The sequence below is a fragment of the Macrobrachium rosenbergii genome, chromosome 48 (assembly GCF_040412425.1).
Source record: "Macrobrachium rosenbergii isolate ZJJX-2024 chromosome 48, ASM4041242v1, whole genome shotgun sequence".
NCBI classification, from domain to species: Eukaryota; Metazoa; Arthropoda; class Malacostraca; order Decapoda; family Palaemonidae; genus Macrobrachium; species Macrobrachium rosenbergii.
In genome coordinates, this window is record NC_089788.1 from 35,185,783 (window position 1) to 35,209,214 (window position 23,432).

General features: G+C 44.8%; 1 protein-coding gene across 1 annotated transcript in view; it reads right to left on the reverse strand.

Annotated features, from left to right (window-relative positions):
* The window catches only part of LOC136831338 (periodic tryptophan protein 2 homolog), a 283,085-nt gene that overhangs the window by 238,576 nt on the left and 21,077 nt on the right, over positions 1-23,432 (reverse strand). The window contains exon 2 of the mRNA XM_067091632.1: positions 10,876-11,083. Within this exon, the coding sequence (XP_066947733.1) occupies positions 10,876-11,083 (208 nt within the window). The remainder of the gene's footprint in view (positions 1-10,875; positions 11,084-23,432) is intronic.

Genomic DNA, 23,432 nt, shown 5'->3' on the forward strand with positions numbered 1-23,432 from the left:
ATGCTTTCTGGACGGTGGATGTATATCAAAGGAAGCGTCCACAGACAATGGGCGCCCACTCGCTATTGGAGCGAACACAAAACATTTTGAAACTGCCACACTCTTAGCGGACACTGGGCGCCCAAATGATGGGCGTTCAGCTCCTGGGCACTCATACGATGGGCGCTTGGAGACTTGACGTGCATACGCTGGATGTTCATACACCGGATCCTCCTATTCGGAACGATAGGACACTGGGAGCCTGCCAACTGGAAGCGCAGACACTGAACACTCATGCAATGGGCACTCAGACACAGTGTGCTCATACGATGGGCGCTTGGACATGGGGCGCTCAAAAGATGAGTGCTCAGACACTGAACGCTCCTCTAGTGGGCACCCATACACAACACTTTCACACTCTGGGCGCTTGGACACTTTACATCGATGGATGGGACTGGCATACATTCTTTTGGAGTAAGAATGCACGTTAGACACTGAATGGGCACAATAATCTTTAACTGGCAACTCCCAAAAACTACACGAAGGGAGTGTGCTACGTTCTCTCTCTAAAGCTTGCTTACAAGACCGGGGCAAATCAACTTCCAATGAAGCGCCCAGCCTTTTCAATGGCCTCAAAACCTTTGTAAAACGACCACTGCACTTATTGGGACCAAGAGAGTCCAAATCACTAGACGACAAGGTATGAACATCCACATGGCTGCCTTTCCAATGGCAGTCCTCCGCAGCCTGGGATTGGCAGACAACAGGCTTGGATGAGGAGACGACTGCTCGTGGGCAAACCCCACCAACCTCCCTTCGACTGCCAGTTTGCTTCCTCCCAGATGAGCAAGAGGAGTTTAGCAGGGACCTTGGTCTAGGTGCATCGGTGGGAAGAACAGCCGCCCCCTCCACTGACACTACACTTGGCACTGCACCAACACTATTAAATTTTTCCATCAGGACTTTCACAGACTTCCCTATCTGGGAAACACTATTGACAAGCAAATTAAATTTCTGATCCACACATGATTCTAAGCTGGCAATGGCATTGGGTTCAGAAGAATGAGCCAGGTAACGGAGTAACAGGAAAAGTCAGAGGACTGGAAATGGGAGAAAATGCCGTCACAGGCGTTGAAGGGATAGGCAAAGCAGTGATATCAACTCCTGGAGAATTAACTGAACTAGCGGAAGCCCTACCTTCAGCCCTAGCTGTAGCCTTCCTCAGTCGGTCACGTTGCAATTTACCTAAGTGGGTCTGGAAAGTCTTCCACTTCCCCTTATCCCAGTCCTTACACTCTTCACAATTAAGATCAGCCGAGCAAATTTGCTCCCTAAAGGAACTAAAAAAAGTATGAGAGTCATATTTTGCTGAAGTGCATCTAGTCTTGCAGCCTTTGCTGCAACACCTAATGCTAGACAAACTAGAGTCAAGACATAATTAGTCTTTAAGTCCAAATCCGGAAAGTCACAATTGAAAAAAGATAACTGAATCCTAGCTAAGCTAAATAATAACTGAGTGCTACCAGAAGCAAAGAGTCTTCATCAAATGAAGATATCCAACCATCCAGTGATGAACGAATCAAGAGCTGCCAATAACCAGTGTTAAGTCAATAGCCGGCAGAAACGAATTGAGCTCTTTAGCTATGTTGTACCCATTCTCCCCAAAAATGGGCGGAGGAGTCTACCTACTCCCAAAACAAAAGAGAGCTACAGCGGTTTTTGAATTTTGAGCTGCCGCATAAAGTAGAAACTATAGCTATGTAATTAAAGGCAGTCCCTGGTTTACGACGTGGGTTCCGTTTTTACGCCGCGTTGTAAACCGAAAATCGTCGTAAACCGAAAAATCGTAGATAATCGTAAAAAATCCTAAGAAAATCTTACTTTTAATGTTTTGGGTATATTGAAAATGACGTAAACTGCATTTCTGAGTCCAGTCCCGTGTCAGCCGGTGAAATTCCATTACAGCACGAATTTCTAGGTATAACCTTGCTAGATATACCAGAGAAAAAGAGCTTTCAGGAAAGCTGGGGTTACTACCCCCAGTCGAGCGTCTTCTAGGAAGACGTCGGTATAAGGAGGGGTGAGTGAACTACCACTACCACGGAAACCTACTCGAAAGATCTCTCCCTATCAAAATCCCCGAACAGAGCGGTGAGTTACAGCCCCCACACCAAACACCCGCCAGGGGGCGACACCAGCGCCACCTACCTCATTCCATTTTCTAGCACGTGAAATCGCTGTTTCTTTTGTGTGCTCGTCTCCATTATTTTGGAATTTTCTGCTTTCTGCGATGGCATTGAGCAGCTTTACCATTTCCAAGTTAAGTACCATCTTCTTGTGGGGTTTTGTTCTATTTTTTTGGCTGTTACGGTCTCGTATTTTCATAAATATTGAGATCTTATTACCGTCCCGTCCCCGCCAGCCATGTCGATTCCACAGGCGACTCCTTCTGTTCTTTTCAGTTGGAGTTGTCTCCTCAAAGCGTTATAGATAGATTTTGCCCCCTTGGTTCCCTTCCTGGTGGTTCCTTGCGGTGGCTCCCCCTTTTGAATTACGTTCAATTGGCCTACTGGCCTTTGTGGGAGTGATGCCCCGTCTAGGTTCCCCCCCTCCAGGTTGGGTTTCTGTTATTTTTGGTCTTACTAGGCTAATTAATTTTTGCTTGAAGATGGTGCTCTCTTTTAGTTTTATTTTTATTATTTTATTGGGTGGTTTACCTGGGTGCTGGGCAGCCTCAGATCTAACCGCTTCCCGTGGTAGGCTACGCTCTCTGTTGAGCACATTTTAGTTTTTATGAGTGATGGTTATTTTGTGGAGTAGGCTTGTTTGCTTCCATCCCCTTGCCCTGGGTGGGGAGTTCAGGTTGAGGGAGTTTTGTTGCGGTTTCCTCCGGGATCGTTTTTCGGTGGGCAGAGTGAGCCTTAGTTCTCTTCCTCCATTTGGGGGAATCGAGTTCTTGGGATGTGTTTCCTCTAGGCTAGTCGCCTCCTTGCCCGCCATTCTCGATCCCGGTTGGTTCTCGGCACAAAAATTTCTCTCCCTGTTGCTTCCTCCTCCCCTTCTGCCCTCCCTTTTCCTAGCCTATATTAAGGTTAGGTCCATATTAGGCTTCGCCTAGGTAGGAGTCGGGCTTGGGTTGCGTTGCTTCCAGTCATATTACCCTTCCAAGATTCATTGTCTGGGAGGTATGGTGCAGTTGAGCGGGTGAGCTTCTCCCGTCTCCTGTTCCTTCCTGGTAGCCTACTCCTCCTCCTCCCCCCCTCCTCCTCTCTCCAGCCTTGCTCTACTAAAATGCGGGTGACGCTAGATGGCGTTTTCTCGAGTTCAGGGACTTCTCCTGTTGGTTGAGGGTTTCGCTCCCTCCCATATCGTCCCTAGCATCGCTGTATTGGGGTTGGTGGTTTGTTTACTCGAACGTGTTCGAAGTCACTATCCATTCCTCTCGTCTCCCGTCGGGTTACGTTGATCAGGTAATATATATTGCTTCAGCCTATGTTATGAACATCTGAGCATTTTACCCGTCTTCAAAAGAGCGGGGAAGTAAGGGCGGAAGGTTTTTCAATTTATAGAGGAGCGGATCCTTCCGTCCTCTTGAGTTCTTACCATCACTTGTTACTGTTATTATTTTTGTTATTGTTTTTAGATAAGTCTGTTTATCTACAGGAGTACTCTCCTTAATTCATTATATATATTATATACGTGAGTCCGGTCCTATACCGGGGCTCCGCGTTATTTTACTGGCAGCCCTTATGGTTAGTTCCTGGTCTCTCTTTCCTTCATTCCCGGAGTACTCCGGGTCTGAAAACCTTACCTTCCACTCTGAGTAATTTAGAGCTTATTGGCCCAGTTTATGATAAGGGAAAAACGGAGTATTCGGTTGCAGTTGAGTTTCCGGCCTCGCCAGCTTTAGTTTGCTTAGGGTGGGAGGTTCATGTACTTTTCTACTTACAGACAAAAGCTGTGAGGAGCCGGGTGCACCGCCTCCCTCCAACAACCTTACGGTCACGTAGTTTGCCGGACCCACGCTGGTTGTGCGGTCCGACTGGATGACCTGGTTGTCTGGCACCCTGATGGTTGTGAGGTCGAAGATGCTCTCTGCACAACTGTCCAGGATGAGTCGGTAAGTGACAGTCTTTACATTACTCCTGCTTTATGCTCCTCATATTGTATATTGTATATTGTTTATGAGGTTCCCGGAATGGTTTTCGTTCTTAGCTAATTGTTGGTTTTCTTACAGGCGAGAAGCTTCCAAGAAGTCTGCCTTGGAATCCCTCCGGGCCTGGGTGGCTGGGTTTGGCAGGAACGTTCCGTCTGGGAAGCCCTACGCCCTCGACGCCAGGTTGAGGGACTTGCTCTACCCGCGCACGGGTGGCGGCCGCAGTGCCTGAAGACCTTGCCACCCCTATCATCCAGCAAATCCGGGATGAGACCCAGCCACCCCAACCGGATATCCTCTACGCTGAGGTCTCGGAGGATGTAGCCGCCATGGATCTTAACCTGGAACCAATGAACATAGAGCAGAACCAGGTGGTAAGTGGTGAGGTAAGTGAGGTTGTTGGGGCGGGCCCCCTTTATTTGACTCCCCTGCTTCATCCATATCTTCTTTGCAGGTTTTGTGAAGTCTTCCTCCTTGGGTGATAGAGCTCCGTCTGCTATCCCCAAGTTGAAGTTGAAGACTTCATGGAAGGCGAAGGGCTACAAGTCTCGACTTCCAGAAGGCATCGCCCTTCCCCGTCGAAGGCTAAGGTTTCAGGACCTGTAGCCTCCGGGAGCAAGTCTGGTTCCTCCAGCAAAGGCGCGAGTAAGAGGGCTGCAAAACCAAGCCCTCCTCGCCAACCTGCTTTCGACGCAGAGGCCTTTGCCAATCAGCTCTATAAGCGATTTACAGAGGACCTAGATTCGAGATTTAACAAAATCTCCGAGAAGTTGGCCAGTCATGATAACATACTGGCGGGAATGGCTCACCCACCCCCAGCCGAACCACAGTATGTTATCCCCGACACTGCGGACCTCCCGCCGTTCGATGTCGGTAACCCTTGGCGATTCGCACTCCGGGCCATCCAACATGATGGCAAACTGACACTTGATGGTCTTGGCACGAGACGGTTGGAGGAATTGGAGTTCTTCCCCCCCGATCTCCTGCCCCCTTACCCAGGCTTCGTGAGGCTTACGGAGGAAGCTTGGATTCGGTCAGACAAGGTTCCTAGGGAGACTGTCATCGTCCCTAGGGACCAAGCTCAGTCGGCTCTTCTGCGCACTCTGACGGAGTGGCAGGCAGACAATACGAAGTTGACTCCTTTCAAGGGCAACTTCACTATGTTCGCCCTGGGAGACAACCTACCCACCCCTTGCTTGGACAAAGTCGCTCTGGCTACGGCCCGAGCGTGCTTCGATGGTAATCCGTTACCACAGCTAAGGGAGACAGACCCTACTTCCCTGGTATTCCCAGGAAGTAATGAGTTCTGGTTAGACGCCCCGTCCACTTTCACGGTCGGGAAGCTGGACCCCTTCTGCGCTTCCACGCAATTCAGTGAGCAGCTCCCCAAGCTGCCGGAAGCTCTTTGAAAGCGGAGTTTGATGCTCGGGTTAAGTTAGCCGGTCCTGAACTCCGTATGCCTTCGGAAGCTACTGCCGTCTCCTGCTCGGACGAGCCTTTCTTCCAAGTTCTGGCTAAATCCTTGCTGGCAGGCTTCCAGTCTGACTTATTTGAATTTATCATGGCCAGACTGGAATGTAGGAAGTTCATCTTTGCCGATGCGACTATCCGCCACGAGCCTAACAAGCTCGTGAAAAGCTCGATCTGGGGACCTAACCTCTTCCCTGAAGAGGAGGTCACGAATGTTATGGCCGAGGCTACACGGGCCAACCAGAGTCTTCGTTCTCGCTGGGGCATTTCGGCCTATAAGCGTAAGACCCCAGAATCGGCCGGCCCCCAATCGAGAGGAGGTAAACGCTTCAGGAGGCATAAGAGGCCCCACCATCAGGCGGTAGTCCAAGCCGTCCCGGTCTCGGCAGTAGCGCAGCCTTCTACTTCCAAGGCTCACCCCCAACAGTATGTGCTGGTCCAACCAGCTGCACCCTCCTATGTGGCCTCACCGGCGTACAACCCCACATATGAGGGCCGTGGTTACTTTCACGGCCTTAATAGGGTTGCAAGGGGAGGAAGAGGCAAAGCCCCCATAGAGGAAGCCCAACACCACCCCAAGGGAAGACCTGGACGTGGTAGGGGAATAAACCCGCTCCCTCCCACTGAGAGAACACAGGTAGGCGGTCGCCTGTTTTGGTTCAGGGACCAATGGACCTTCAGCCCTTGGGCACACAGCATTGTGTCCAAAGGACTAGGATGGAGCTGGATCAAAAACCCTCCTCCTCTAACCAGGTTTTACCAGCCACCCACATCAATCCTAAAGGATTACGTGACAGAATTGCTCAACAAACGAGCAATAAAGAAAGTAAGGCACCTAAAGTTTCAAGGCAGGTTATTCACTGTTCCCAAAAAAAGACTCCGATCAGCAAAGAGTGATCCTGGATCTGTCGCGTCTAAATCTCTACATAAAATCGACAAATTTCGCATGCTTACGGTAGCTCAGGCACGGACTCTACTTCGCGTGGAGCCGTCACCACCTCTATCGATCTTTCAGGCGCTTATTATCACGTCCCGGTTGCGCGGAACTTCTCTCAGTTCCTCGGTTTCAGACTCGGGAATCAAGCCTACTCCTTCAGGGTCATGCCCTTCGGTCTGAACATTGCGCCCAGGATATTCACAAAGCTGGCGGACACGGTAGTACAACAACTCCGGTCTCAAGGGATATCCCTAGCAGCATATTTGGACGATTGGATAATTTGGGCACTAACAGTTCCGGAGTGTCAGAAAGCTACGTCCATAGTCATCAATTTCCTGGAGTCGCTAGGTTTTCAACTGAACAGAGAGAAGTCCCGTCTGACTCGGAGTCCCGGTTTCAGTGGTTGGGTCTCCAGTGGGATCTGTCATCTCACACGCTGTCCCTTCCGCCTCCCAAGAGGAAAGAGATAGCATCTCTCACCAGGAGATTCCTCAAAAATCCATCAGCATCCCGCCGGTCCCAAGAAAGGGTCCTTGGATCTCTTCAGTTTGCCTCAGTGACAGACCTGCTATTAAAAGCGAAATTAAAAGACATAAACAGAGTGTGGCGGAGTCGAGCCAATGTCAAGCTCAGAGACAAGGTCTCCTCTATTCCTCAAATCTTAAAGACAAGATTGCGACCTTGGACCTCAGTCAGAGGCCTGTCCAATACAGTTCCGCTTCAATTTCCCCCTCCGGCACTAGTTGTCCACACAGACGCTTCCCTAAGCGGCTGGGGGATATTCACCAAAACAAAAGTACAAGGAACGTGGTCCACAATGTTTCAGCAGTTCCATATAAACACCCTGGAAGCTATGGCGGTCTTTCTAACTCTGAAGAAAATCCGCCCCCCCAACCGGATTCATATCAGGTTGGTATTAGACAGCGCAGTGGTAGTTCATTGCATCAACAGGGCGGCTCCAAATCAGGCCGAGTAAACCAAGTAATGGTTGCTATCTTCTCCCTGGCGAACAAGCACGGCTGGCACCTGTCAGCCACCCACCTAGCGGTGCGGAACGTGGTGGCGGATTCCCTGTCCAGGACTACTCCGTTGGAGACGGAGTGGTCCCTGGACGTGGAATCTTTCAAATGGATTTGCCGCCGGGTTCCGGGCCTCCAAGTGGATCTGTTCGCAACGGAGAGCAACTTCAAGCTCCCCTGTTATGTGGCCCCAACCTGGACCCTCAGGCGTTCGCCATAGACGCAATGACAGTAGATTGGAACAATTGGGAGAAGATTTATCTTTTCCCCCAATAAATTTACTGCTGAAAGTTTTACACAAACTCAGGACATTCAAAGGTCAATTAGCCCTAGTAGCCCCTATTGGCCGAAGAGCAATTGGTTCCCTCTTCTTCAGGAACTGGGATTACTGGAGTCTTGATTCCCAAGCCCATTCTGACTCAGACAGTACAAACCAAGACTGTGTCAGCTTCCTCAAGAATTCAGAATGCCCTAGTTTTATGGACTTTATAAAATTCGCAGCCCAAAAGGAGCGAACATTGACCCTGTCAACACTCTGTTTTTAGAATCAGATAAAAGAGATTCTACTATTAGACAGTATGACTCAGCAGTCAAAAAATTAGCCTCCTTCCTAAAAGCATCTGAAGCCAAAATCATGACAGCTAATTTAGGAGTTTCCTTCTTTAGATCATTGTTTGAGAAAGGCCTTGCTCCGGCCACTATTACCACAGTCAAGTCAGCATTAAAGAAAGTATTTCTTTACGGCTTTAAAATCGACCTTACAGATTCCTATTTTTCATCTATCCCCAGAGCATGCGCTCGTCTGAGACCAGTATCACGCCCACAGTCTGTTACGTGGTTTCTCAATGACGTCCTCAAGTTAGCATCAGAGATGGATAACTTTCATTGCTCTTATCAGGATCTGTTAAGGAAGACTTTATTTTTGATTAGCTTGGCTTCAGGTGCTAGAATCTCAGAGCTGTCGGCTCTCACTAGAGGTGATAATTTTGTGAACTTCCTCCCGTCTGGAGAGGTCCTCCTTTCCCCTGACCCTAGATTTTTAGCTAAGAACGAAGACCCACAGGACAGGTGGTCTCCTTGGAAGGTGGTGCCCCTTCCTCAAGACCAGTCTTTATGTCCAGTTTATACACTTAAATCTTACCTTTTAAGAACTCCACAGAGTAAGTCGGGTCCTCTTTTTATCAGGGAGAAAGGTGGTACTCTTTCACTAAATGCTATAAGACAACAAATTCTATATTTCATTAAACAGGCCAACCCAGATTCAGTTCCCAAGGTTCATGATATTCGAGCAGTTGCTACTTCCATTAATTACTTTCATAATATGGACTTTTCAGAGTTATCTAAATTTACGGGTTGGAAATCACCTCTAGTGTTTAAACGCCACTATTTAAAATCGCTCGAAGCCCTGAAATTTTCTACCATAGCTGTGGGAAGTGTCATCTCCCCACCTTAATTAATCATATCCTTGTCCTTTCCTTTTCCCCGCCCGCCTGCCTCATTTACTTCTCTGCTTATTCTCCTGGTTGATTATACCTCACTGCCTGGCTCCTCATATTGATGTTTCTTGTATCTGTTGATGGAAAAAGTGTAATCTGACATGCCATGATTGTTTTCTTATGGGGTACTGGACAGTTTTTATTTGGCTCCACATTACCCCAGATATATGTATATGTTAATTTTCATTGATTTTGTCTCTTACGTGTTTAGCCTAAGTTTACGTGTATAGTATTAAGGTTATATTTGCAGTTATTTTGTGCGCTTTTCATGTTTCACCTTGCTTTAAGTAATTTTAAGATTTTTGGGGCTTCTTCTCCGTCGTCAGGGGACCTCCCCACGTTTCATAGTATTAAGTTTTTTTGATGTGCCTTAGATTTAGTATGCCTTAGTCTTAATATTCTTGCTACACGGAAGAGATTGCTTTAATTAAAATTATTTTGGTAAAACTTTTGCCTTTTCTTCAGATTACCCCCATTTCTTTTTCCTGGTAGTTGCAGCCTTGGCATGATTCTCTATCACGATTTCACCGGCTGACACGGGACTGGACTCAGAAAAGGGATTTTGACAAAGGAAAAATCTATTTCTGAGGAAGGTCCCGTGTCACCCGTGACCCTCCCTGAATCACCTAGTACTCTCCCCCCTCTTGCACATGCCAAGTCTGGGGTTAGTGCTAGCATGGAATGAGGTAGGTGGCGCTGGTGTCGCCGTCCTGGCGGGTGTTTGGTGTGGGGGCTGTAACGGCTCACCGCTCTGTTCGGGGTTTTGATAGGAGAGATCTTTTGAGTAGGTTTCCGTGGTAGTGGTAATTCACTCACCCTTCCTTATACCGACGTCTTCCTAGAAGGCGCTCGACTGGGGGTAGTAACCCCAGCTTTCCTGAAAGCTCTTTTTCTCTGGTATATCTAGCAAGGTTATACCTAGAAATTCGTGCTGTAATGGAATTTCACAGGGGTGACAGGACCTTCCTCAGAAATAGATTTTCCTTTGTCAAAATCCCTTTTTTATTGAGTTTTTCATAAATAAACCTCCAAAATTTTATTATTCTGCTGTTTTGGAGCCACATTTCTTCCGTCGTCGGATCGGTGTATGACGCACCATAACACCAGAACATGCGGCGTAAACCGGGAAATAATTTCTGATGAATATATTTGAAAAGCATCGTAACCTCGGAACGTCGTAAACCGGGGAATGCCTCTATTTGGTAAGTTACTTATATAAAAGTGTGGATTTTGATCAAAAACAGTTGGACGACTTTTAGGCTCAGTGTGTGTGCGTGATTCAGTGCTTTTCTGGGGGGAGGAAGTGTTGATTTTGGCCCTAAACAGTTTGATGGGCCCTAAGCTCTGTTGACGGTTCTGTGTTTTTCAGGAAGCGGTGGCTCTTCTGGTTTGAGATTTATTTTAGTTGTGTTTTCTTGGTGTAAGTTTATGTACATAATTTTTCCAAATCATTAAATAATTTTGACAAACTTTAGTATTAAGATTGAAAGATTTGGTTAAGTTTCCATTCTGTAGGTTAATGTTAATAAATTAGGTTGAGGAAAGTCAGTTTTATTTAGCAACCTCTAAATTTGCTCCCATCATCCTGCTCCAACTGTGTACAAGAAAAAGCCCATACAACGTAAACATTCCAACACCACCTGGTAGGAAATAGGTGATTACAGAGAAAGTCCTAGTGGGTTAGCCAAGCATTATTTTGTTTTATTTTCAATCCTGATCGCACCTAATGAGCAAAAATATAAACTAACTTTAACAGTAGGTAAGATTCATTACAAATAATTAAAAATGACAATACTGCAATTTATAAAAAAGACTTACCCTCTTCAGCAGCAATAAGTATGAGCCCATTTGGAGATAGGGCTAATGTTGTATAATTGAATCTGGCCTCAACTGGTAAGGTATGCGATCTATTGTTGCGCAGATCAAAAATGGAAATCTTATTACCAACTGGGCATAAAACTGAATTCCCATCTGAAGAGAATATTAAATTACCCTTCCTGTACACTGTACCGATGAGGTTGGAAAACTGAAAACAGAAAGTAAGCCAGTCAATTTATATACGTACTACATTGCAAGCATAAGTAAAATGTATTGATGACATACAATTTCACCTTGAAAAATATTCTCTTTAAAAATAATTCATTAGCAGATTTTAAACTGACATCATAAATCTGGCCACTGATTTACATCCACTAATGATAATTTCCTGATAAAACTTCAACAAACATTACTTACAAATCATAAGGTTGTGCATTTCATTTTTAAACTGTATCTCTGGCATCAAGTCATAGAACATACAGCTAATGCAAATTCCTTACTAAATACCTGTATCCTAATTCATAGCAGTTTTACTAATTCCATCTTCTTGCCATAAATAATGTCTGACTTGGGCATCTGTCAAACTTCTAGAACTTTGCAATTTCAAGTCTATCTTATAATAGTCCTGTTACAGCCACTATAATGACATGCTGGTAAACATGGTGAAATTGATTCTTGCACCGAGCTGCTGAGTAAAAAGTCCCTGAAACTTTATAGGAGTATTCTGACACTGAGGACTTGGCCAGTGCACTTACTTCCCCTTGCCTTCTATGGCCCAGGAAATGTCTTCTTAAATCTTCAGAAGTCTAGTGACTACACTATAAATAAACAGTCTTGGCACTGATGATTACCTTTTTTTCCTAATAATGTCTCTTTCACTAACAGAGGATTTTCAAGAATTGCTGCAAAATACATCTAATTCATATTTTTACACTTTTACCATTTATCTTATTAAATCTTTTCAATCTCTCTGAAAGACATATAGTGCTTTACCCAGCTTTATTACTACTTCAGAAATCTATGTAAAAAAAAATGGAGAAGGAGACAGGTAACAGGTAAACTTTAAGGGTTTGATTGGCAACCTAATAATTTGCTACCAATTACAGCATTTAGTTACAACCAAGAAATTAAGGGATATAAAAAAATTCAAAAAATTTATTGATAATTTACTCAAATGGCAAACTAAATTAATTTTATTACAATACTACACCATAATGAACATTACTTGAAAATTCCTCCGGATTTTAAATTCTAAACTTATTTTTTAGTGGATGAGTTAAGACAGGCAGCATTATTAATCACAGGCATGGATAACTCTTTAAGAACAATTAATAGTACTGTGCTAAGAATTTTCCTTACCAGAATAAGGAATGTGAGAATTTTATGATAAAAATTACATTTTTATAATAAAATAAAGTTTTATATATACTTACCCAGTAATTACATAGCTAATAGTTTCTTTTAACCGGCAGCTTAAAATTGTGAAACTGCAGGTCACGCTAGTTTGCTTTGGTTATGGCGACGTTTGAGAACAGAAATTTGCTATGGTAATGAGTCTGAGAATAGAAATTTGCTAACACTGAATCAATGTTGTTGAACCTTACCTGATAAGACAGCTGCTACAGGTAGATACTGCCTCTGGTTAGCGCTCGTCTTATCCAGTAGAGGCGAGGCGGTAAAGCCTTGAGGGCCTACTACTACAGTGGGTTGGGTGCTTTGTATCAATGGACTAATTTCGGAGGGCTAGCAAAGTAAAACAAGATGCCCCTGCCCAGGGTGCAGTACCACACAAAATAACCAGAGCAAATAGTCACCATAACCACCAAAAACCAAATTACAAACACCAATACCCAACCATTAAAACCATAAGACTGGAGGATACTCCAAGTTCGTAGTACTCCCAGGCTCTCCAAAAACTCAATACCCTAAGCAAGACAAAGAGATTAAAGAAAGGACACTGCTTTCTACATTTTCTCCCCTAACACCACACCAGCCACGTAAAATGGACCCAAGGTACTGCACTGATCGTAATTAGTTTTGATATCCCTCAAGTAATGAGATGCAAACACAGACTTGCACTTCCAAAACATCACATGCACAATCTACATGAGGGATAAATTGAGCTTAAAAGCCAAAGACATATCGACCACTCGTCTCATGGGCTTCTACCTAGCAAGAGGAGAGAGAGTCTTCGCTCACCATGGAATGTGCTTCTGAAATCAAGTTCCTGAGAAAGAATGCCAGGGCATTCTTAGACAAGGGTTGAGAGGGATATTTCAGAGAACACCAAAGGTTCCTTGAAGTACCGCAAATATTCTTTGGTCTGTGAAGATAAAACTTAAGGGCCCTTACTGGACAGAGAGTTCTTTGTTCTTCAGACAGGCCTACTATCTCGGACAGGGTCTTGATCGTAAAAGAACGAGGCCATGGATTCAATGGCGATTCGTTCTTAGCTAAAAAGTCTAGGGAAAAGGAACAAACTGCATTCCCCTGAGAAAATCTGATATTTCTGTCCAAAGCATAGACTTCACTGGATCTTTTGGCAGTGGCCAAGGAGACCAGAAAAAGTTTTTCTGGTAAGACCCCTTAAAGAGATAGACTGCATGGGCTCAAAACGTGAACTGGCCAGTCACTTAAGTACCACGTCTAGATTCCAAGACAGCAAAGGTTTTTCCTTAAGCTCTGTGGTATCAAAAGACTTAACAAGGTTGGACAAATTCTGGTTAGATGATAAGTCCATTCATTTATGGTGGACAACTAAGCTAAGCATAGCTCTGTAGCCTTTAATGGTAGAGGTGGAGAGCCCTTTGGTGGAGCTTAGGAACAGAAGAAAGTCTGCTACAGAGGTATTAGAAGAGGATACGTTAAATCGTCTGCACCCAGACCTGAAGATGGACCATTAGCCTGGCAGACATTATCTGATGACTGTCTTCTGCACTTCGCAACTGCGTCTGCAGTCACTCTTGAAAAGCCCTTCTTTCAGAGCAGTCACCTAACAGTTTGAATCCTGTTAGAGCCACAGAAGACAGGTTTTGGTGGAACTGTCGGAAGTGAGGTTGCCTGAGAAGTTGTTGCTTCTATGGTAGCAGTCTCCGGAAGTCTGCAAAAAGTTCCAGCAGATCCGGGAACTACTCCTTTGCTGGCCAGAAGGGGGGCTATCAAAATCATGGATAGGTTTTCACGAGACCAGAATTTGTTGATGACTTATCTCACTAAACTGAATTGGGGAAAGGCATACAGATCACTGCCTGACCAGCCCGTTCCTCATTGGACAAGTTGGTATCATTCTCAGCTAGAAATCTGCTAGGCCCACGTTCGATTCTCCGACCACGGGCCTAGCAGATTTCTCATTATAATGTGGTTCGGATTCCACAATAAGCTGTAGGTCCCATTGCTAGGTAACCAATTGGTTCTTAGCCATGTAAAATAAATCTAATCCTTTGGGCCAGCCCTAGGAGAGCTGTTAATCAGCTCAGTGGTCTGGCTAAACTAAGGTATACTTAACCTGCAACACTGCATTGGTCGCCCATGCTAAGGGATCCGGAACTGGTGAGCAGAATAGAGGAAGTCAGTGATTCCTGGAGGACAAGAACAAATCTATCATGGGTTTCCCCCAGAGCTTCCACAGATCCAGATAAACTAACGGGTCTAATGTCCATTCCGTGGGAAGGATCTGTTGTCACTTGAGTGTTGTTCTGGTGTAACCAGAGAAGAAGACCTCTTATTGCTTCGTACAGGGAGAAAGAGTGAGTTCCCCCTTGTTTCTTGATGTACACCAGAGCCATCGTGCTGTCTGAATGCACTGCTACTGTCTTCCTGCGAACTTCTGAAGCGAAGCACTATAGGCCAAGAAAAATCACCTGTAACTCCTTTACATTGATGTGCCAGTTTTGCGGTTCTCGAGACCAGGTACCTGACACTTCTTTTAACCCCAAAAGAGCTCCCCAACCTATTTGACGCATCTGAAAAGAACTCTAGGCAGGGGTTCAGAGGTAGAAGATTCCCTTTTGATGGCCTCTTCCTGGAACTCCACCAAGGAAGATCCTCCTTGATTTCCACCGTTATTGGGAACACAAACGAGTATGGGAACTTCTTCCTGTTCTAGCTGGCTCTGAGGAAGAATTGAAGAGGTCTCAGGTGAAGTCTTCCCGGACTGACGAACTGTTCAATGGACGAGAGGGTACCTAGAAGACTCATCCATTGATTGGCCAAGCACGAGTTTAGTTCCAGAAATTCTTTCACTGCCTGGAGACTCTTGTCTATTCTCTTTGGGACTGGGAAAACCCGAAAATCCCGAGAGTTGATCATCATTCCTAAATAAGGAATCTCCTGAGAAGGCATCAGAAGAGACTTGTCCCAACTGATGAGGAGACCTAATTCTTGGGCCAAGAGAACAGTTGTGTGAACGTCCTCCTGTACATTGAGCTTTCAAGTGGTAACATAGTAGCCAGCCGTCTAGGTATAGGGAGATCTTTATCCCCATCAAATGAAGCCATTTTCCTAGGGGAGCCAATACCCTGGTAAACACTTGTGGAGCCGTCAAGAAAGAGAAGCACAGAGCCCAAATTGGAACACCTTGCCCTGAAACACAAACCTGAGGTACTTTCTCGAAGTCGGTTGCACTGGAATATGAAAGTACACGTCCTACATGTCAATGGATGCCATCCATTCTCCCTGGTGAATGGACACAAGGACCAATTGGTTCGTTTCCATCTTGAAAGTTGTCTTTTTAACAAAGACATTTAGAGCACTTATGTCCAAAATGGGTCTCCAGCCTCCCGATGACTTGGGTACTACAAAGACGGTTGTAGAATCCTGGAGAATGAATGTCCTCTACTACCTCTATAGCCTCTTTCTGAACAAGAGACTCGACCTCTAGCATGAGAGCAGCAAATCTCTCTGAGCCTGGAGAGTAAGCCGTCAATTTGACAGACTTGCGGATTAGAGGAGGTTTGTTCAAAAAGGGGATAGTGTAGTTCTCCTTCAGGACAGACACTATCCAGGGTTCTGATCCTTTTTGCTCTCAACATTCCCAAAAGCGGAGGAGCCATGCTCCTACCAGAGTCCGGAGGACTAACTTCATTTCTTGGTGGAAGACTTGGAGGAAGACTTCTTGATGGAACACTGTGGGAAATGGGTATATGCTCTTGTTCTAGTATATGTTCTAGAACAGGAGCTCCAAAAGGGAGCAGGCTGCAGCGGAGACAAAGATCTCAGAGGAAGAGCCGAAGAATCCTTGGGGCGTCTAGCAGATTGGGGAAGCAGGTCCTGAGTGTTCTTTTTCTGCAGGTTTGAGGCACTGTCTAGTACTGTAGCATGGGAAAAAATTATGCATCTTGTCCAAGGGGGAGAAGAGGAGGGCCGATCTCCGGAGACGGGGTGACTCCTTTTGAAGTAAAAGAGCACCGAAGCTCTCTTTTCTTAAGTACACCCATGGCGTAAAGACCAGCTAACTCCTGTGTACTGTCGCAAACGCTCCTGTCAATACAGGAAAGTACTCCTAAGAGGTCCATAGAAATGTCTTGAGGTAAAAAGGAGCAGTCTCTAAATCTAGGAAGCTCATCACTTCGAAAACCTTATAAATATTTGTGAGAAGGCATGCTAGTTCTGAAGCTGAAAACAACTTGGGCTGAGGAGAAAGCTGATCTCCTAGCCGAATCGATAAGGCAGGAGAAGTCGCCCTGAGAGGAGGCAGAGACTCCAAGGGAAGGCACTTCTACTGCTCTGTAAAACCTATAACTCGACCTAGACAACTTCGAAGGCGGGAAACATAAAACTGCTTTACCTTGCTCCCTCTTCTCAGAGAACCACACTTCTACTTTGTTCAGTGCCTTTTTGCTGAAGAGGAGAAAATAACCAATTTTGGTAACCTCGAAGAACCAACTGAGGGCGCTTCCATAAAGAAAAATCGAAGCAGGAGAGGAGGGAGTCACAGGATACGCCAGTGTAGGAGCATCTTGATCTGGAACGACCTCTTCTTCAGAAGAAACAGGAGAAAGCGATAAGTCCGCTGTTGTCTGAGCTGTAGGAGGAGCTTTCTGAAGCAAACCTAGAATATTACCAAGTTTGTTCTGAATTGGGTCAACCAAAGGAAGAACAGTGTCCGAGACGACACTACTATGATGCGGTGGGGGAGAAGGCACCAACAGGCGCTCAGGGAGCACTGTAGAGATGGGAGCCAATGACGAAACCTAATGGTGAACGGGTGCCAGTGGGTGCTCATCTGTAAACGGGAGCTTGGGCGCTTCGACACTAGTTGCTGGCCACTCGGGCACTGACTGTAGAGATGAAAGTGCTGTGTGCGCAACTCCTGATGAAGGGGTTCCCTTGTGCAACGAAGAACGTCTACGTACCACAAGGTGCTTCAGCGCCAATTTACGATCATCATCTGACGTAGCAGAAGAGAATTGCTCCAGGCTATCCCAGTGACTGCACGAGGGGCACGCTGAATCCTTGCCCTTCTTACAAGGAACAGGCAAAGAAATCTCGAAATCCAATGCACGCCTTTTCAGCGGGTGTGACTTGTCCACACAGCACCGTATGAGCCTGGGACTACAATCTTCGGAGCTGAAGGACATACAGTGAGCACTAACTTGAAGGCCTTTCCAACAGCCTTTGGTTGCAGTCTGGGATTCATCACAGACTGAACCGAGGGGGAGACTGCTCGGGGGCAGACCCCACCGACCTCCCTTAGGCTATCAGTTTGACTCCTCCCAGGTGCTGGGGAGTATGTCACGGACCTTGGTCTAGGAGAATCAGCGGGCCGAACAGCCACCTCCTCCACTACCAATTCACTTGCGCTAGGTGCCACGGGGCGCTCTGACTCACTTTTATCCATTAACAATTTCATAGATGATGCTAATTTAGCAATTGATTGCACAAATAACTCAAAGCGGGTGTCAATTTTCGGCTCCAGACTGATGATGGTGCTGGGATCAGAAACGTGAGAGCCGGGTAAAGGAGAGGATTGCACAGGTGGAGGAGATGGAACGGGATCGGAAGAAATTACAGGTGCCATTGCATCCAACTTAGCGGATGAATCCTGACTAGCTAAAGCTCTACTAGATTCCCTAACAATAGCTTTCCTCTTCCTATCTCTAGCTAGTTTCTCAAGATGTGACTCTAAAGTCTTCCACTTCTTTAAATCCCAGTCACTACACTCCTCACATCATAAATCCACTGAACAAGTTTGTCCACTACATTAAACACAAACAGTGTGAGTCACAGGATTCTTTAGTCAGTCTAGTATTGCAGCCTTTACTACAATACCTAATACTAGATCTACTAGTGTCAGACATCATGGAAAATTCTAAGGCAAGTCCAAAAAACGGGGCAAAAAGTCGTAAACCAATGATCAAAACTCACCTAACACTATCTAAATTGTGCTGAAAGTTACGAAAATAAATACTTTACCAATCGTACATAGAACAAACAACCAGCAAAGTATAAATTTCAAAATTCAAGCTGCTGCCAATCACAGTCCTTTAACCACAGCCAGCAGAAACAAATTGAAACTCTTTGCTGTGTTGTACCTCTTCTTCCATCCGAAAGTGGGCAGGGCACGTCGCCATAACTAAAACAAACTAGTGCTAGTGTGACCCACAATTTCAAAATCTTAAGCTGTCGGTTAAAAGAAACTAATAGCTATGCAATTACTGGGTAAGTTACTTATATAAAATGAAAATTTGCATGATAAAATTAATCATTTGGATGCTCACCTACTGTTAAAGTTAGCTCATATCTTTGTGCCATTTGGCATTTATAACAAGTAAAAATGCCTCGATGCAAAGTTTTCTTCAGCGCAACTGAGTTTCTGTACTGTTGGACTGTGGAACTACTGAGGAGTGTATAATCGAGGCCACCGAAAATAGAACTATCTTTTGGTGGTCTCGGTATAATGCTGCATGAACCACAACCCATGAATCTTTAACCACAGCCCAGTGGTGGTCTATCCTATATCGCTGCCAGAAGCATGATTATGGCGAAATTTAACCTTAAATAAAATAAAAACTACTGAGGCTAGAGGGCTGCAATTTGAAGCGTTTGATGAGTAGAGGGTGGATGACCAACATATTAATTTGCAGCCCTCTAGTCTCAGTAGTTTTTAAGATCTGAGGGCGGACAGAAAAAGCTGGCACAGTTTTCGTTTCAGAAAACTAAAAACCAAAATAATATTTTGGCTAACCTGCTAGGACTGTCTCTGTAATCAACTGTTTCCCACCAGGTGGCGTTGGAATGTTTACTTTCTTGTCAGAATTCTTCATGACTACCCACAAAGATGTGGGGAGGCTGAGAGGATTTCCACTTTAACAGTAGATAAGTATCCAAATAATTAATTTTAACATGAAAATTTTCATTATTTGGAATAAATCTTACCTGCTGTTAAAGTTAGCCAACTACCACATTGAATGAGGTTGGTGGGTTAGTGCAGCCAGAGAAACAATGGTCAGCCAAGCGAAATAAAAGCTTTTTAATCGAGATAAAAAGTTTCTCAACATTCCTTCCTGTTGTGACCCTTACTGGTAAGTACTGTCGCCAGACGTAGGAACCACAACAGGGTGTAAGGCCTTCGTAGCCAGACTTGTCAGAAGAAAAAGGAAAAACAGCCTTGCCTGATTCCTATCTTGTAGTGTGCTAGTGACTCCTGTGCCTGAGTCGAAAGCCCATAACCAATAGTCCAAAACTGAAGACAACTACCGCCTTCACATATGAAGGTGCCCTCCTATACACCAATGTGTACCTTCATGCTCCCAAATTTCAATAGTGGGATTTCCTAACAACTAACGGTAAGATAGAAAGCAGGGTTACTATCATATTTGGTTCAGATGAAAGCGTCCCCGCCGCAATGATAGGACTAAGGGCTTTACATCTCATAATAAATAGGACAAATATGACATTTTATAATAAAATAGTTTTATAAATTACCAAGTACTGTAATTACATAGCTATAGTTTCCTGTTGCTTGGCAGCTTAAATTAAAAAATTCGTGGGTAATGCTTCAAAGTTCATGGGAATACCAGGTACAACTTAGCAGACAACCTCAGTCTGTTTATGCCATATGCCCACCAGAGGGGAGAGGGGAGGACTCTGATCATGCAATTACTTGGTAAGTATATATAAAACTTTATTTGATCATAAAAATGTCATTTTTATATAAGTAACTTACCAAGCAATTACATAGCTGATAACCACATTGACAAGAGGTGGGATACATGGACATACTCTACTCCAAAACATTAAGATATGTAATGAATTTGAAATAGAAAAAGTTCACACTTTTTAATATGAAAACAATGCTTTTCATTCCTTATAAGTTAAGAGAGCCTGCAGTAAAACTTTACTTTTGGATGGTTTTCTCAACTTAAGGACAATATTATCTGTGGCAGTATAGCCAGGAGCTTCTATACAAGTTTTGGGAGCTTATTATAGCCAAGGACCATTCTGATAGCTGCAGAGAATAAAATAGTTATGCAGCTCAAGATTTTATCAATTATGGCTAGCAAAATTTTATCATTTACAATTCTTGCCTGGGTGCAGCACCAATACAAACACAACCAGATAAGACTCTCAATGTACTCAAATAAAGACCACAAATTATTCAAACAGTGGTGGGTGCTCCAGGTATATTGTGCCCCTGGCTCACAAATCTCAGCACCTTACTACAAGGTGAATAAATAGTAGAAAATCCTATGCTTCCTTCTGTGATGACATGACGGTTACTAATAATGATCGCAAGGTACTGCAAGAATCTAACATTCTTTTAACTTTCTTAAAAAAGTGAGAAGTGAGGATCAATTACACTTCCAGAAGGTTGATTGCTGACTGGACATCAGGGGCCCTCAGCTCCTGAAAGTTAATGAGGTAGAGGCAATTCTAGTGTCTTAGTTTTCCTTTCTAGCATCTTAGCTTTTCTTGAACAGGTAGGCAAATCACTCTCCTGAATCTGAGAGTGCGCCTCAAACAACACAGTTCACTGTAGATGAAGGACAATGCATTCATAAACTGAGGGCGAGACAGGATCTTGTCTGGACACTCTAGGTATGGCTGGCCTTCTGATTAAAAGCTTTTTCAGTTAAAACCTGAAAGCTCAAATTAGACATTCCACTCAGAAAGCTTCCATCTCCCAGGGACAGCAAACCAATAATCAATTCAAGGGAGAAAGCACAGATCTTGTTCAGACTGTGTCTCCCTGAGCAGAATCTGACTTACTTAAAACAAATAGTCTTTTCACTAAATATTTGGCATTGCTAGGGATACAAGGGACAGAGTTTTCTAGTTAAGTTAATTGTTGTGGAACAGAGAGGCTCGACAGAAGGGCCCGTTAACCACCTGACAGCTATGTCCAAATCTTAATGTACGGAGTAGACTCCTCTCTGCCTTGGAAGTCTCAAAAGGTTCATGGGTCACTATGATCTTGGTTAGATGATAAAACTAGGCCTTTGTGTTTACATACTAAGCCCAGCATTGCTTTATGCCCCTTGAAGGTGGAAGAAGAGAGGCCCCTTGGCAGTCCTCAGGTATAGGAGGAGTTCCACTATCAGAGCTAAAGAGGAATTCGCAGATGAGATGTTATAGCTGTTACACCACTGACAGAAGACTGACTACTTAGACTGGAGAACTTGAAAAGTTCACTTCTTCCAAGCACGCTCCCAGACAGTCTAATCTGTCCAAGAAAAGAGTTGTCCACCCTTTAGTGGTATCTTTGAAGTGAGGTTCTCTGAGTAGAAATGGATTGTGGAAGGAGTCATGAAGAGTCCACCAACAACCATATCTGGTTCCGGAACCAATATTCATGGTCCAGAACTGGGCTAAAGGTGTCATCGTTACGTTGCAATGAACCTGAAAACTTGTCCAGTCCTTCCTTGACCATGTCGAACGGTGGAAGAGCTTAGAGGTCCAGGTTGAAACAATCTTGCAGAGAGGAGTCTGTTGTCCAGGCTAGAAGACTCCCTTAAAGATGCAGACAGTCAAGATAGGCCTGCCTCACACAGGCACATAAGCCAACAGTTCAGGGGATTCAAGGTCCACTCGAGAGTAAGAGTGAGTTTCTGATGGCTCAGTTCAACTGCCAGAAATTCCAGTTAGACTGGGAAAAAAAAAACCATTCTATTTATCATCCATAGAAAAATCCTCTTGTTGCTTGGTAGGGAGAGCTGATGTAAAAAGTAAGGACTGTAATCTTGTCTAAAAGAATACCGCAGTCTAGGAGTGAGTGAGGATCGAGAAGAAATGAAGTCTTATGCCATAGATATTGAAGCCTAATTTCTCGCACTTGAAGACCCTGTCTTGTAGGACGGGTCTTAGATATCTTTCGGAGTCTGTATGTGGACATGAAATGAAGTATCCTACATATCCAGGAACTCCACCGTATCGCCCTGGAGGGTGGATGACAGGAGTGTTCAGTTGGTCTCTGCAAGTAAACAAACTTGTAGAACCTCGTGCAGAATCACAGACAACTAAGTGCGATAACACCCTGTGTGGACTCGATGGCACCTCGTACAGACTGACACCATGTCCAGAACTGTACTTGGTTAAAAACCAATATCTGACATGCTTATAGGAACTTGGAAAGTCCATTAGATACACAAAAGACTGGCCATGGGTAACAATGTCTTGAATACAACCAGGAGTGACGACTTCTGCTCCAGGACTAACTCCGTCTAAGTACCAGAGGGAGGGAAGGACAAAAAACACTTGTCTTGCTCCCTTAAAAAACTTCTGCTCCGGAACTAATTCCGTCTAAGTATCAGAGGGAAGGAAGGACAAAACACACTTGTCTTGCTCCCTTAAAAAAATAACAATTTTTAAAAGTAAATTGTATTTTTCCTAACTATACAAACCCGAGGTCCTTTACATTAGGGATTACTTTCAGGCGTAGGCTGGAAACGGCCGCTGAACTTCAAACAAGGTGGTTAGGCAGTTAACTACCGTCCGGGAGGCAGGAGTACCGCCTGCCCCGATGTAAACATACCAATTTGCCTTTCGGCCCAGGTACAGATTGAGGGGTGGCATGAGGTGGGCATAAAGTGTAAAGGACCTCTGGTTTGTATAGTTAGGAAAAATACAATTTACTTTTAAAAATTGTTATTTGTTCTAACACAATATACAAACCCTCGGTCCTTTACATTAGGAGACTCACTAATTGGAGAGAGGAATCTGATAAAGTCTCTCTGAATTGACTGGAGTTCACCACCTTGTCTTCCCTTCCTGGTCGTGAGAGCGAGGAAGGGAAAAAACTGCCTCTGACAAAAGATCGGGTTGTAAGAAACGCAGGATCAGTTGTCAGACTTCTGGGTCCCTTTGCATGAAAGAGGAAACGTCAGTTCATGCAAAGTAAGCTAGGAAGAATTTGACGTCAGATGACAATAAGGCAAATACAAGCATTGGGTTTGTCTCATAGTCATGGTCTCCTTCCTCCCCTTGCAAGAGGAAGGAGTGGGGTTGCTTCTATTAACCTGAACGGAAATAGAACAGGAGCTCCCGTTGGGTGCTTACCTGCCTCAATCGCCAGGTCCAGCTTGTAACGGCACGTCCGCTCCCTGCCCGTGGGAAGAGAG